This window comes from Rhinoraja longicauda, chromosome 2, assembly GCF_053455715.1.
Source record: "Rhinoraja longicauda isolate Sanriku21f chromosome 2, sRhiLon1.1, whole genome shotgun sequence".
Lineage (NCBI taxonomy): Eukaryota > Metazoa > Chordata > Chondrichthyes > Rajiformes > Arhynchobatidae > Rhinoraja > Rhinoraja longicauda.
In genome coordinates, this window is record NC_135954.1 from 83,082,880 (window position 1) to 83,099,695 (window position 16,816).

At 40.5% G+C, this 16,816-nt stretch overlaps 1 protein-coding gene across 1 annotated transcript in view; it reads left to right on the forward strand.

Moving 5' to 3' along the window:
* Positions 1-16,816, forward strand: part of LOC144606191 (thrombospondin type-1 domain-containing protein 7A-like) — a 306,928-nt gene that overhangs the window by 279,128 nt on the left and 10,984 nt on the right. The window contains exons 20-24 of the mRNA XM_078422057.1: positions 424-541; positions 2,453-2,598; positions 3,908-4,082; positions 7,585-7,758; positions 15,741-15,836. Coding sequence (XP_078278183.1) covers positions 424-541; positions 2,453-2,598; positions 3,908-4,082; positions 7,585-7,758; positions 15,741-15,836 — 709 coding nt within the window. The remainder of the gene's footprint in view (positions 1-423; positions 542-2,452; positions 2,599-3,907; positions 4,083-7,584; positions 7,759-15,740; positions 15,837-16,816) is intronic.

The following is a 16,816-nucleotide window of genomic DNA, read 5'->3' on the forward strand; positions in this document are numbered from 1 at the left end:
CGAGACCCTTCTTCAGACAACCTGAAAAGGAATCTACCTAATTTTATCAAAAAGTACAGGATACTAGGTGGGTTAAATTTATAATCTGACCATATTTCTGTCGTACGATTTGCCTCGACCATCTTTTTTCAAATACCTAGGCACAGTTTTGGTTTGAAAACTTCAAATAAAATCGAAAAGCTTATTCTCCTATGCATGTACATATGTCTGAAGAAGGGTCTCGACCCGAACATCACCCATTCCTTCTCTCCAGAGATACTGCCTGGCCCGCTGAGTGACTCCAGCATTTTGTGTCTATCTTCAGTGTAAACCAGCATTTGTAGTTCCTTCCTGCACATGGATATATTTTTTTATCAGCTATAACATTAAAATCTCTTCTGACAATAATTGCTGTTTGAAGGTGCCTTTTGCTTCTGTTGACAGCTGGGTGTGGAAAAGTCATGGCAGATGAATGCATCATGTACTGTGGAGTGTCCAGTGAATTGTCTCTTCTCTGACTGGTGTCCCTGGTCTGATTGTTCTCAGTCTTGTGGTCTCGGAGGTACGTACTGACACTGATGTACTGTAATTTATTTCAACTCAGCAGGTAAGCATGAAAGAAATAAAATTTATTTCAACTCAGCAGGTTTGAAAAAAAAAAGAAAATCAAAACATATATACTGCTGGTGCCAGAAATCTGAAATATAAATGGAAAATAGTGGAAACACTCAATGGGTCAGGCAGCATTTGTGAAAAGTGTTAACATTTCGGGTCAAAGACAAGTTTCTCTTTCCAGATGATGCCTGGCCTGCTCAGTCTTTCTAGCATTTTGTGTTTTTATGTAAGAGTTTAACATCTCTTTGAGGTATATTTTAACAACACACTTATGGTATTCAGTACCAAGATATATTCCAACATCAACCAAGTGGCAGTAGCTCCATCAGAACGGTGAATTAACTTCAGTAAGTACAAAGGTCGACAGGAACAGAAGTTGTCCCTTGAGCCTATTTCTCCACTCAATTAAATCATGCTGATCCCTGGTCATAATCCTTGCTCTTGCCTCATCTTCATAATATATTATCAAAAATCTATCAATCTTAGATTAAATAATTAACCTGGCATCAATTGTTACGCGCAAAAAGGAGGTTCAGCTTTCTACCAACCTCTTCTGAAGAGTTATTTATTCTGCAGTGACTGCATCAGTCAGTGGAGACTTGCATTAGAAGACCACGATGTTTCTGGCAGACCAATGTGTAGCTTTGATGATCTTAAAGAACAATATTTGTCTCAGTATTAGTCCCTAGAAACAGCCCACAGGGGACAAAGGTCTGCTTTACACAACTGTTCTGGATGAACCTTGACACAGCTTCACTCTTTACACTTCCCTGGCAATTTTTTGTCTTTCTAAAAACACTCTTTACATTTAAAACGTACAGTCAGACAATTGGGACATGGCATTATCTTCACTCTCTCTTCCAAGTATTTCAGTATGACCTACAATATTTACTGTGTGTCAACAAATCAATAGGGTTTCATTTCAAATAGGGTCCTGCCTCTGAGTGTTCATTAATGGGAGAACCTGATACAGTCGTCTATTCCCATAGCTTCATTGTGCCACTCTGCACATATTTCTCACCTCAGATATTCCAGTCAGCAGCAGCCTAATGCGTCAACTCCAAACTGTGCATCTTGTTGGATAGCATTGGCCCAGGTTAAAGCAGTAGCTGTGTGCCATTTCACTATTAAGTTGAAGTGGTAAGACACTTTTACAATTTCTATTCAATTCAGTCTTTTATTTTTTAAGCAATATTTTTAACTCTTAACAGTCAACAGAAGTTTCCTATTCTAGCACTGTGTGCTTGTAGCGCTGACTTTCACAAGAATTCTCTACCAATAGAAATTGTTAAACCTAATGTGATCAGTAAATTTGCTTTACTGTGGCACATCATAGAAGCACCTTTAGCCCGAAAGGAATTTTCCATGCACTTGGATAAATCCCTTACCCTTACATATGTACACTGTGTAGGTATGATTATCTTGTGTGCTTCCATGTATTAAATATGCATGTATATAAACATGTACTTTAATACATATGCATAATTTGAAAATATTCTGAAATGATTCTGCCTTAATTTATTAACAAGGGATCAAAGATTATAATTTGACAAAAATTGCATGCACAGTTGAAAAGTTAAAACATTCTGAATGCAGTTTGTTAATTACTCCTAAATGCCCTTCTCCACTGCAATGAAAGACTCCTTCGATGTAAAATGGAACAGAGAATATTGTGAACCATGTAATATCTCAAAATCTGTGTAGTTAAGGTATTATTTATGCAGAAAATCATCAAATTCACTGAAAAGCAGTTTTACAATTGTATTTTATTGTACCCTTAACATTGTAGATTTGATGGGTTTGAAGGAGGAGAAAATAAAGTTCTTACAATGATATGTGCATCTTTTTTTAAATATAGGAGTAATGTTACGAAAGAGGACATTGATTCAGCCATTCCAGGGAGATGGGCGACCATGCATAATGCAGTTGGAACAGTCCAAGCCATGCCCAATCCGCCCTTGCTACCGCTGGCAGTACAGTGAATGGGACCACTGTAAAGTGGAGGTAATCCGACTTAGGTCTACACACTCTCTTCTGTACACTGTGAATAAAAGCCATATAATTTACTGATAACCAGGATAAATAAATCAAATAATTGTTTCCTGTTTTGGATTATGTCATCCCTCTTTTTTGTGATGGCAGAAGAAAGTATGGGCCACCTTTTTTCCTTCCTGGTGTCATAAAACACCATCCATGATGCCAAGTACTTCCCCGTCAATGGCCACCTTTTTTCCTTGGTGTCATGGATGGTGTTTTTAGTTGTCACTCTTCCCTGTGATTTTCCAGCTTTCTAAAGCTGGCATTTGACAGGTTTGACTATAATTTAAATATGTAGTCAAACTGTTCTGCACATGAACATGGGTGAGGGGGGGAGGGGGGGGGGGGACGTCTGTTATGGAGTTGCTGTGTAATGGAGAGCACTGTATGTTCAAGTTAGGGAGATACATAATAATTGAGACAGCAATTATTCTAGCCCCTTTCAGCCATGAGAAGGGGTTTGGATCAGATAGCTCCATAGGTAACTATTTACCAAAAACAGTGTGGTAATCAAAGAAGATGGCCATCGTTGTCGAGCTGCTGCTGCAAGAGAGAGGTTTCCACCCAACGGGTCCACGGCTCACTCTGTCCGACGCGATGGCCACCTGGGGCCGGGGTGAGTCGCTCCCTGTCCCCTTTCCTCTCCCCCCTCGCCCACCCACAGCCTCGGGGGAGACTCCGCTGCCGGCAACGGGTCCACGGGTCGTCAGTTGCCGGGCCCGCAGGAGACGTCTGCACCCAACAAGTCCACGCCCGTCTAGTAATACATAAAAATTAAATATTAAATTCTTGTAGTCTAATTGTTAATGTGTTGCTTTTATTATTTCTGATTTTCAACTTAACAGAACCATCCATAATTTTGAACACAGATCAACTCTTAATCTTCATTCTAATAAAAGGGGCCCCTGGTTTTCTTCAGATTTAAAGGCTATAATTTACAGTATATTACTCACCAATGCCTTCATATCTTTCAATAGATAAAAACACTCAAAGAAAATCATCATTCTTATGCAGCACCTTTTGTTGTTGTATAATTTTCACCTGCAGTGTTTTTCCGAATTATGTTATCAGCTTGCACTCTAGGAGGTATCTGTGCCAGAACTCCTAAGGTTCAGAGCTCCTCCGAACCCTTAAGAGCTTTACCTGCCAATGTTTATGTCCTCGTCATGCTCATCCTCTGAAAATGTATTATGTTTCCCACCAGACGGTAATGTGTAACCAAGGCTGTCACGCTGTCTTTCAGAGTAATCACAATTATTTATTTATCTTGTTAAAGGATGCTCAGTGTGGAAATGGGATGAAATTTCGAAACATGTCATGCGTTGTGTTTGATGGATCTAGGGAAGATTCTGGCAAGGTTGTGGACGATGAGTTCTGTGCTGACCTGGAAGCTGCAGTGAATGGAGACAAACAGATTGTTCTGCAGGCGTCCTGCGCCGTTCCATGCCCAGGTACCGTAGCTCCTCAAACTATTTTTATGTCCCCGACAGAAATCTAAAATGTTGAAAAGTAAAGGAGAGGGCATTTCTGCATAGAAATAAATGCTATTACTTGCAGTCCTGGCTCAAAGATTCATTAGCTGGGAGTTTATTTCAAGAGGTTAAGCACACTCATTTATATGCCACTAATTCTCAAATCAGTTGAGAGTGTGACTTATTAATCTACATCAGCTTCTGAATGCAGGACAGCCTGTTCAGCCTTGTCAGGGAGTACCTGATGTTGCCATAAGGATCACATTAAGAGATAAATGGCATATATCCATAATTGAGTTTTTTTTTTAATTTCCATTTTTCAAAAAATGTTCAGTTTTTCAATTAGCAAGTTTAGGTCTTTGTGCAGCATCACATAATGTCAACAATACTGGAACGTGTTTGAGATTTTATTTTCTCTGGTCTATTTTTAATTCCATGACTAATTAATTTATATTAAACAAAAAATAAACTGCTGGAAGAACTTGGATACAAGGAACTGCAGATGCTGGACTCCAGCACTTTGTGTAATTTGTTGGAACGACCCAGCAGGTCTACCCTGATCCAAAACACTAACCATCCCTTTGCCTTCACAGATGCTGCTTGACCCACTGAGTTCTTCCAGCCATTCATTTTTTTGCTCCAGATTCCAGCATCAGCAATCCCTTGTGTCATATTTATATTATTAGTGCAGCGTCTTGACCCAAGAAGTCAACCATCCCTCTGCCTCCATAAATGCTCTCTGACCCATTGACTTCCCACAACAGTTTGTTTATTGCTTCATATTAAAGTTCGGTCAGAAATATTTTAATTAACGAATCATTAACTTGTTTACTTTTAAATAGTTTCTCACATAGATAATTCGTGAAGTAGCACAAAGAAGCTCAGCACATGATCATCATCACAGAGTCACACAGCATGGAAACAGGCCCTTTGGCCCAACTTGCCCAGGCCAATCAACTTTCCCCATCTACAATAGTCCCACCTGCTTGCGTTTAGCCCATATCGCCCTCAGCCTATCCTATCCATATACCTGTCTAAATGCCTCTTAAACATTGCAATAGTACCTGCCTCAACTACCTCCTCCTGTTGCAACCTCCATTGCTGTTTGTGATCTACATCAATGATTTGGACGGGAATGTATATGACATGATTAGCAAGTTTGCAGATGACACTAAAGTGGGTGGTATTGCAGATAATGAAGAGGGTTGTAAGAAAATTGCAGCAGGATCTTGATCGGTTGGGCAGGTGGGCTGAGGAATGGTTTAATACGGAGAAATGTGAGGTGTTGCTTTTTGGGAAGTTTAACATGGGCAGGACCTACATAGTGGATGGTAGAGCTCAGGGAAGTGTTGTAGAGCAGTGGGATCTAGGAGTGCAGGTACATAGTTCATTGAAAGTGGCATCACAAGTAGATAGGGTGGTCAAAAAGTATTTTGGCACATTGGCCTTCATCAGTCAGAGTATTGAGTATAGAAGTTAGGAGGTCATGTTGCAGTTAAAGAAGATGTTGGTGAGGCCACATTTAGAGTATTGTTCTCAGTTTTGGTCACCATGTTCTAGGAAAGCTGGAAAGAGTACAGAGAAGATTTACGACGATGTTGCCAGAACTTGAGAGCCTGTGCTCTAGGGAGAGATTCAGCAGGTGAGGACTTTACTCCTTGGAGTGTAGGAGAATGAGGGATGATCTTATGGAGATGTACAAAATCATGAGAGGAATAGATAGTGAACACACAGTCTTTTGCCCAGATTAAACAAGGATGACATTTATTTGAATGGAATTTACAATACTGCAGAGAAAATCTGGTATTTAGCTTACTTTAAAACTTGTAATTATTTGTCAGTGTTTTAATATGCCTTTAATCAAATTTATTTTGGATTTTAAAAAAATAATTTAGGTTATTTTTTATATCAAATAAATCTATTTGAATGATTTATAGATGTCATACAGTGTGGAAACAGGCCCTTCGGCCCAACTTGCCCACTCCAACCAACATGTCCCATCTATACTAGTCCCACCAATCGGCATTTGGCCCTTATCATCTGCCCATTTGTTTCTTAAATATTGTAATAGTCCCTGCCTCAACTGCCTCTGGATGCTTGTTCCATACACCCATGACCCTTTCTTTAAAAAAACGACCCCTCAGGTTCCTATAAAATCTTTCCCCCTTCACCTTAAATCTATGTCTTCTGGTTCTTGGTTTCCCTACACTGGGGAAGACACGGTGGGCCATACCCTAGATTAGGAAAAAGGCTCTGCGAATTCCCCTCATGAATTTATATATCTTTATAAAATCATTCCTTAGCCTCCTGCGCTCTGAGGAATAAAGTCCTAACTTGCCTCATTTCTCCCTATAGCTCAGGCCCTTAAATCCTGGCAACATCCTCGAAAATCTTCTCTACAGTTTTGTTTTACCTTAATGGCATCTTTTCTACAATAGGGTGACCAAAACTGAACATAATACTCCAAGTGCAGCTTCATCAACATCTTGTGATATAACATCCTCAATTCTGTACTCAGTTCCTTGACTGAGGAAAACGATCAACCAAATACCCTTTCTCACCACTCTGTCTTCCTGCAACAATACTTTCAGGCAATCCTGCACGTTTTCTGAGATCCCTCGGTTCTGCAGCACTCCACGGGGCCCTGCCATTCACCATGAAGGTCTTTCCCTGTTTTACCTTCACAAAATGTAACATCTCACATTGAATTAAACTCCATTTGTTATTCCTCTGCCTACTTACCAAGCTGATCAACATCCCAATATAATTCTTGATAACCATCTTTACTGCCCTGCCACCAACTATATTCCTAAATTCATAAGTTCTAGGAACAGAATGAGGCCATTTGGCCCATCAAATCCTCTCCACCATTCAATCATGGCTGATCTATCTTTCTATCTCAGCCCCATTCTCCTGCCTTTGCCACATAAACCCTGACACTCTTACTAATCAAGAATTTTGGTGACATTTGCAAACGTTTTAATCATGCCTTGTAGGTTTTCGTTCAAATCATTGATTGATGGTAAACAGCAATGGGCGCAACACCAACACCAGCCACACCACTCCTCACAGGCCTCTATCCGAATAAAAACCCTGCACCACCACCCACTGCTTCCTACCATTAATTCACTGCTGTATTCCTTTTGCTCACTCCCGCTGGATCCCATGCGATCTAACCTTCCAGAGCAGCCTTCCATGCAGAACCTTATTTAAGTTCTCGTTAAATCTTTCTCCTCTCACTCTCAACCTTTAGTTAAGGACTCCCCTGTTCTTGGGGGGGAAATCATTTTGACAATCCATCTTACTTGCTGGTCATATTTTTATAAAGCTCTATCAAGTCATTACTCAACCTCCTTCACTCCAGGGAAAACAGTCCCAGTCCATCTAATCTCTTTTCATATTTCAAGCTCTCCAGTGCCGGCAACATCCATGTGAAGGTTGAAGTTCTGTTGAATTGCAGCATTTTATTTAATTTTTGCAGGTGACTGTTACCTGACAGACTGGTCTGTGTGGAGTTCTTGTCAACTAACCTGTGTAAATAACCAGGATCTGGGTTATGGTGGAGTACAGGTACGGACTAAGGCAGTAATTGTCCAAGCAATGGAAAACGAGCATCTGTGTCCCGAGCAGACTCTGGAGACCCGCACATGTATAAGTGAGTACAACTGGTCCATTGGGCAACTAACACAGACACAAGGAAGCTCATAATGACCCTTCCTTTTCACAATTGGCACTGATTCAAAATCTATGAATGCATAAAAGAGGTTTCCAGTCAGAAAAATCTGTTGGGATGTGCACCATTAATCCTTTATACATGTTTTGTGCATCCATTAAGGCTGTTCACATCCAATATGAAATCATGTTGTGAATCTGTCTCAAAGGAAAGTGTCTCTAATTTCATTCATAAGGTCATAAGGAATACTAGCAGAATTAGGCCATTTGGCCCATCAAGTCTACTCCGCCACTTAATCACAGCTGATCTATCTCTCCCTCCTAACCACATTCTCCTGCCTTCTCCCCACAACCCCTGATAACTGTACTAATCAAGAATCTATCTATCTCTGCTTTAAAAATATCCATTGACTTGGCCTCCACAGCATTCTGTGGCAAAGATTTCCACAGATTCACCACCCTCTAACTAAAGAAATTCCTTCTTATCCCCTTCCTAAAGGAATGTCCTTTAATTCTGAGGCGATGACCTCTAGTCCCAGACCCGCCCACCAGTGGACCCTCTCCAGAGCCAGCACATCCTTCCTCAGATATGGTGCCCAAAATTTGCACACAATACTCCAACTGCGGCCTGACCAGCACCTTATAGAGCCTCATGCGCAAGAAGAGAAGATTTTTTCAATTTGGAATTTTATTGAATATTTGAAGAACAATTTACTCGTAAATTCATCTCCATTCTTTTAATAACATTTGGTAAATAACTTATTTAAATAAATTAGTCCATCTCTTTTCTAGAATTGCAGAGAGAGAATTTTTGCTGCTATTTTTTGGGATAGTCCGATTGCGAAACATCAGGACCGTAAATGGTTTGGAAAAGGCATTTTACTAACTGTGAGCCTATTGATAATCCAGTGGCCTCATGTGCATCTTCTTACCTTTCCTGCTCTGTCTTTTTTTTCTTAGCAATGGTATGCCCGTCCTTCAGAACGTGTGTTGAGCATTCCAATTGCTGCAGTAACCAACCTTTATTAGCTTCTGTATTAAATTTTAAACTTTTAATTCCCAGGACCAGAATTTACAGCAAAATTAACAATGAGATAGCAGCCATTTTAGGAGCACTTAGGTTCCCAATAAAATTTGAAATTTCGGAAATTACTATTAAGGTGCAATCACTAAAATGTGCAAAAATAGTATCTCAACATTTAGTTCCCCTTTATTGAACAGGGTGAAGTAGCTGTATTTGTTCTGTAGATTTGTTCTGTAGATTCAGGGGTACACAACGTATAGAAAAGACAGACAGGTGGGCAGAGGGGGTGGGGTTGCTCTGCTGGTAAGGAATGATATTCATTCCCTTGCAAGGGGTGACATAGAATCAGGAGATGTTGAATCAGTATGGATAGAAATGAGGAATTGTAAGGGTAAAAAGACCCTAATGGGAGTTATCTATAGGCCCCCAAACAGTAGCCTCGACATAGGGTGCAAGTTGAATCAGGAGATAAAATTGGCGTGTCACAAATGTAATGCTACGGTGGTTATGGAAGATTTCAACATGCAGGTAGACTGGGAAAATCAGGTTGGAAATGGACCCCAGGAAAGAGAGTTTGTAGAGTGCCTTCGAGGGATTCTTAGAACAGCTTGTACTGGAGCCTACCAGGGAGAAGGCAATTCTGGATTTAGTGTTGTGTAATGATCCTGATCTGATAAGGGGACTAGAGGTAAAAGAGCTATTAGGAGGCAGTGATCACAACATGATAAGTTTTACTCTGCAAATGGAAAGGCAGAAGGGAAAATCGGAAGTGTCAGTATTACAGTATAGCAAAGGGGATTACAGAGGCATGAGGCAGGAGCTGGCCAAAATTGACTGGAAGGAGGCCCTAGCAGGGAAGATGGTAGAACAGCAATGGCAGGTATTCCTGGGAATAATGCAGAGGTTGCAGGATCAATTTATCCCAAAGAGGCGGAAAGACTCTAAGGGGAGTAAGAGACACCTGTGGCTGACAAGGGAAGTCAAGGACAGCATAAAAATTAAGGAGAGGAAGTATAACATAGCAAAGAAGAGTGGGAAAACAGAGGATTGGGACTCTTTTAAAGAGCAACAAAAGTTAACTAAAAAGGCAATACGGGGAGAAAAGACGAGGTACGAGGGTAAACTAGCCAATAATATAAAGGAGGATAGCAAAAGTTTTTTTAGGTACGTGAAGAGGAAAAAAATAGTCAAGGCAAATGTGGGTCCCTTGAAGACAGAAGCAGGGGAATTTATTATGGGGAAGAAAGAAATGGCAGACGAGTTAAACCGTTACTTTGGATCTGTCTTCACTGAGGAAGATACACACAATCTCCCAAATGTTCTAGGGGCCGGAGAACCTAGGGAGATGGAGGAACTGAAGGAAATCCACATTAGGCAGGAAATGGTTTTGGGTAGACTGATGGGACTGAAGGCTGATAAATCCCCAGGGCCTGATGGTCTGCATCCCAGGGTACTTAAGGAGGTGGCTCTAGAAATAGTGGAAGCATTGGAGATCATTTTTCAATGTTCTATAGATTCAGGATCAGTTCCTGTGGATTGGAGGATAGCAAATGTTATCCCACTTTTTAAGAAAGGAGGGAGAGAGAAAACGGGTAATTATAGACCAGTTAGTCTGACATCAGTGGTGGGGAAGATGCTGGAGTCAATTATAAAAGACGAAATTGCTGAGCATTTGGATAGCAGTAACAGGATCATTCCGAGTCAGCATGGATTTACGAAGGGGAAATCATGCTTGACAAATCTACTGTAATTTTTTGAGGATGTAACTAGGAAAATTGACAGGGGAGAGTCAGTGGATGTGGTGTACCTCGACTTTCAGAAAGCCTTCGACAAGGTCCCACATAGGAGATTAGTGGGCAAAATTAGAGCACATGGTATTGGGGGTAGGGTACTGACATGGATAGAAAATTGGTTGACAGACAGAAAGCAAAGAGTGGGGATAAATGGGTTCCTTTCGGAATGGCAGGCAGTGACCAGTGGGGCACCGCAAGGTTCGGTGCTGGGACCCCAGCTATTTACGATATACATTAATGACTTAGATGAAGGAATTAAAAGTACCATTAGCAAATTTGCAGATGATACTAAGCTGGGGGGTAGTGTGAATTGTGAGGAAGATGCAATAAGGCTGCAGGGTGACTTGGACAGGTTGTGTGAGTGGGCGGATACATGGCAGATGCAGTTTAATGTAGATAAGTGTGAGGTTATTCACTTTGGAAGTAAGAATAGAAAGGCAGATTATTATCTGAATGGTGTCAAGTTAGGAAGAGGGGATGTTCAACGAGATCTGGGTATCCTAGTGCATCAGTCACTGAAAGGAAGCATGCAGGTACAGCAGGCAGTGAAGAAAGCCAATGGAATGTTGGCCTTCATAACAAGAGGAGTTGAGTATAGGAGCAAAGAGGTCCTTCTACAGTTGTACCGGGCCCTGGTGAGACCGCACCAGGAGTACTGTGTGCAGTTTTGGTCTCCAAATTTGAGGAAGGATATTCTTGCTATTGAGGGCGTGCAGCGTAGGTTCACTAGGTTAATTCCCGGAATGGCGGGACTGTCGTATTTTGAAAGGCTGGAGCAATTAGGCTTGTATACACTGGACTTTAGAAGGATCAGGGGGGATCTTATTGAAACATATAAGATAATTAGGGGATTGGACACATTAGAGGCAGGAAACATGTTCCCAATGTTGGGGGAGTCCAGAACAAGGGGCCACAGTTTAAGAATAAGGGGTAGGCCATTTAGAACGGAGATGAGGAAGAACTTTTTCAGTCAGAGAGTGGTGAAGGTGTGGAATTCTCTGCCTCAGAAGGCAGTGGAGGCCAGTTTGTTGGATGCTTTCAAGAGAGAGCTGGATAGAGCTCTTAAGGATAGCGGAGTGAGGGGGTATGGGGAGAAGGCAGGAACGGGGTACTGATTGAGAGTGATCAGCCATGATCGCATTGAATGGCGGTGCTGGCTCGAAGGGCTGAATGGCCTCCTCCTGCACCTATTGTCTATTGTCTATTGTCTATTGATATGTGTTGAGTTCACCACAAAATATCAGGATTTGTCCATTTCAGTGGGGCAAAAGCTAGTTCCAGCAAAACAAAATCTTTGACACATATAAGCAGCATACAGTCATGTTCCTTCAAAATGTTAAATATTTTTTGATTTTATTGATAAAGTTAGTTTGCTTTCCCATTTTGGAACCCTCTCCTATGCGATCACATCTTCTTACATTGTGGAGACTAGAACTGTACACTATATGATCAATGGTCAGCGAAGACTTGATGGGCTGTTTCCATGCTGTATTTCTAATCTAAATTTAAAAAGCTGCATTGCATTTTAAGTCGTGGTCATTGACCCTAAATGCTCTCCCACTGACACTTCAACCATTTGCCCAGCCATATTCCCTGAGACCATGGAATCTCTAGTGGAATTACCTATGTACTGGCTCACTTTAACAGATTCCACCACCTCTGCCTTTCACTCTAAAATGATCCCAGTTAATATCAGAGAAGTTGAAATCCCTAACAACCATGATGACCCTTAGTACTCTTAAATCTCTCTGTGATTTGTGTACATATCTGTTCCTCTATCTCCTGCTAATTATCATACATCCCCAGCAAAATGAATGCATCCTTTTTGTTTCTAAGCTCTGGCCATCTTAACTCATGTGAAGCGCCTTCTCAGATATCCTTCCTCTCTGCTTTCCTTAATTATTAAAAAAAATATGAATTAAAAATTAATCATTGGATTCCTTAATCAATATTACAATCACCTCATCTTTTACATTCCCTTCAGTCCCACACCCCTGCATGCCTGAAGATTCTATATCCTGCAATGGTTAATTGTCAGTCCTGCCCTCCTTTCCAATGAATAGTTGCTGCCATTCTGTAAAGGAATGCTCCCATCTTTTGGCTGTCACTGGAAGTGCATCTATGCATTTGAACTCCATATGTAGGTGATAGCAATGGCGATACATTTTATATTTTTCTGTCGACAGTGCACTGAGGTATTGAGCTGAATATACTCAGCCTTCAGCATGGTAAAGCTTTGAAACTAATGTGCTTATTAATTTTGTCCATGAGATTGCTGGAAATTTATATGGATGTTAGCTTCAAGCCTTGGAGGGCATCTACAATACACGATGCCTCAGGAAAGCCACCAGCATTCATAAAGACTCCTCACACCCCTGCAATAGTCTGTTCGAACTTCTACCATCCGGAAGACGTTACAAGGCTTTCTACGCCCGCACCTCCAGACTTAGGAACAGCTTCATCCCCAGAGCTATAGCTGCTCTGAACTGGTCCGGCTGAGTGCCCCCCCCCCCCCCCCCCCCCCCCACGAATTCCTCCTTCGGATGTTCACGTCGCACAGCGACCCGGCACAGACCTATTTGCACTTGATACTGTTTTAACTGTTTCTAATTTTGTTTCTCTGGGCTGTCTAAATTTCTGCTGATAAGCTAATTAATTTATTGCATCGAATGGAAGTCGCATTCCCAATCTCGTTGTACCCCTCCCTGTACAATGACAATAAAGATATATTGTATTGTATTGTACTGTCCAATAGGTAAGATTGCCATGAAAGCACATTTGTTCATTAATCATTTCTAGTTTCAGAATTAAGTCGTAGATTTTTTAACATACAGTAAAGCACAAGGCCTTAAAAATTATTTGTTCATTTTGTATTGAATCAGAATGAGGTTGATAATTTTTTAACACGTTATATAATAAATACTTCAGTAATTTGCTTTAAACATTGTCTCAAAAAAACCTGCTCCAATTAAAATTTAAAAGAGAAATAATGCTGTACTAGCCCACTCATTTCTTCATACCAGCAGTTTGAGAGACCTTTCCAATTGGTCCCAATCCTCTACTTTTTTTTCCATTTTCAATTTCCATTATTTATTCAATTCCATTTTGAAAACTGTCACTGAATTTGCTTCCAATATCCCATCAAATGGTGCACTCCAAATTACAGCATTTTTCTCAGGTCACTGTTGATTCCCTTTACTTTTATGTTATTCATGTGATTTTGGTCCCTAACTAAAGGGAACATCCTGTTGTCACCCACTCCATCCAGGCCTCTCATCATTTTAGATACTTCTCTGAACCCTCACCAATGCCTCCGTTTCCTTCCTTTAATAAACAGAATGGGACATTGAAAACATAGAAAATAGGTGCAGCAGTGGGCTATTCAGCCCTTTGGGCCAGCACTGCCATTCAATATGCTCATGGCTGATCATCCAGAATCGGTACCCCGTTCCTGCTTTCTCCCCACATCCCTTGATTCCATTAGCCCAAAGAGCTATATCCAACTCTCTCTTGAATACATCCAGTGAATTGGCTTCCACTGCACTGCCTTCTGTGACAGAGAATTCCACAAATTCAAAACTCTCTGGGTGAAAAAGTTTTTCCTCATCTCAGTCCTAAATGGCCTACCCCTTATTCTTTAACTGTGACCCCTGGTTCTGGACTCCCCCAACATCGGGAATATTTTTCCTGCATCTAGCCTTTCCAATCCCTTAATAATTTTATATGTTTCTATAAGATCCCCTCTCATCCTTTGGAACGGAACAGAATATTCCAGTTGAGGACAGACTGGTGTTTTCTAAAGGTTCAGCATAATATTCCTACTTGGCTGCTCCCTGTTTTATTTGCCAAAGCCAAGAAGCCTTATTAACTGCATTATCAACCTGCTCTGCCACTTCCAATGCCTTGTGTGCACTTTCAATATCCTGTGCTCCTCGCCCTAATTAAACCAATATCCTTTATTCTATATAAGCCACGTTGTTATCATTAAAATGCATATCCTCACATTTGTCTGTATTAAAATTCAGCTACCATGTATCAGTCCATTCTAGTAGTTTGTTTCTGTCCAATTGCATTTGATCATGACCTGCTTTGCAGTTCACAATTCTGCCAAATTTTGTGTCATCCACAAATTTTAAAATGTTAGCTTTCACCCCAAGTCAAGGTCATTAAATAAAGAACAAAAAACAAAGGATTCAACTCTGATCCTTAGAGAATATTGCTATTTATCTCTCTGGCCTATAATGGCTAAGTCAGGGGGTATGGGGAGAAGGCAGGAACGGGGTTTATTCACAAAATGCTGGAGTAACTCAGCAGGTCAGGCAGCATCTCGGGAGAGAAGGAATGGGTGACGTTTCGGGTTGAGACCCTTCTTCAGGAACGGGGGGTACTGATTGAGAATGATCAGCCATGATCACATTGAATGGTGGTGCTGGCTCAAAGAGCCGGATGGCCTACTCCTGCACCTATTTTCTATTGTCTATCCTGACTCCATTTTTGAACAACACTGTTTTCCAGTCCTCTGGCACCTATCTTTCGATCCAAAGAAAATTAAAATATTATGGTCAGTGCCCTGGTGATTCTTCCTGTACTTTCCATGTAATCCTTGGATGGTGACTTAACTACTTAGGGTACAGCATAACTTTCTAATACTCCATGCTGTCAATGTAAATGAACATTTGTTTTGGTTAATATGATGATAATGCTATTTCCCTGCATTTTGTTGATGAAAAGAGGCAGTATAACACTTAAAGTGAACAATAACTTGCAAACCACGAGCACAACAAAAGAAAATACATTTCCAGTAATATTTGGAACATAGCTAATTTTGAATGGTTGGTTTCATTTATAAAAGAGTATAACATGAACCAAACACATTCTCTCACTGTACTTACTCTCACCAGACAACTTATCACATCTGAAGGCTTCAGAAAGGCAATTGAACTAAGGAAAATAGACCTGAGAAATTGTTAGTAATGTTAACCACTCACCTATTACAGAAGATAGATGTGTGCCTGCTGGGAACTTTCTCTAGTGTTCAGCAGGTGGGACTTACCTAAATCCAAAGGGAGTCTCAGATGTAATCTTTCCATGCCTGCCACTGTACTCTGAGATGTAACTCTGCTCATTCTTGTCAATTGTGTCTCATAGGTGGTCACTGTTATGAATATATTTGGTTAGCTGGTGCTTGGACAGGAACACACCGAGAAGTGTGGTGTCAGAGGTCAGATGGAATAAATGTCACAGGTACTGAATTTATATTCCTTGCAAGGACAAAATACATGATTATCAATATCCTTCTGAAAGATTTTGCAGAAATATATTTACTTGCACTATACTAGACTCATTGCCGTAGAGAACAATAACATTAAATGGTTTTGATTCAGAAGACCTCAACAAGACGTGGGAATTTTTACAACCAAAGTAGAGAAGATTAATAATGAGATTTGATCAAAATGTTTCATATTATATGAGATTTTACTGTTAAATTGTGGAGAGACAGATTATTTCCATTGATTAGTGAGTTAACTATAAGGGAACATAAATGTGAGCTCATCACCATAAGAAATAAAATAAACACCATATCTAGTAGTTTAGTTTAGAGATACAGTGTGGAAACAAGCCCTTTAGCTCACTGAAATTGCAGCAAACAATGATCACCCATACACTAGTTCTATGTTATCCCAGTTTAGCATACACATACCAGGAGCAATTTATAGAAGCCAGGTAACCCACAAACCTTTGAAATGTGGGAGGAAATCGGAGCACCTGGAGAAAAATCCACGTGGTCACACAAAGAACAAGCAAACTCTGTAGCGACAGCACTTGTTGTCAGGATGGAACCCAGGTCTCTGGCACTGTAAGGCAACAACTCTACTACTATGCCACCCCCATTAACAAAAGTATTTGTATCTGTCTTTACCAAGGAAGAAGACTTGCCAAAGTGCCAGTAGTGGTAATTAAGTAGTTTAATAATGTAATAAATCAATGTAATATGAATATTACATAAAATGTGCAATAAATTCTGTTTGTTATTGGAAGACAACTTTTACAAAAAGTGTTACGTTCTGCTCTATTTTCTCATTCTTCACTTCCAATCAATGAATTTGTTGAATCTCATCTGTGGACTTGATTATCATCAAAATTTGGAACTGCCAAACAGAATAATTTTATTGTGACAAAACCCAAAAATCAACATCTTGCAGTTGGCACAGTAGCGCAACAGT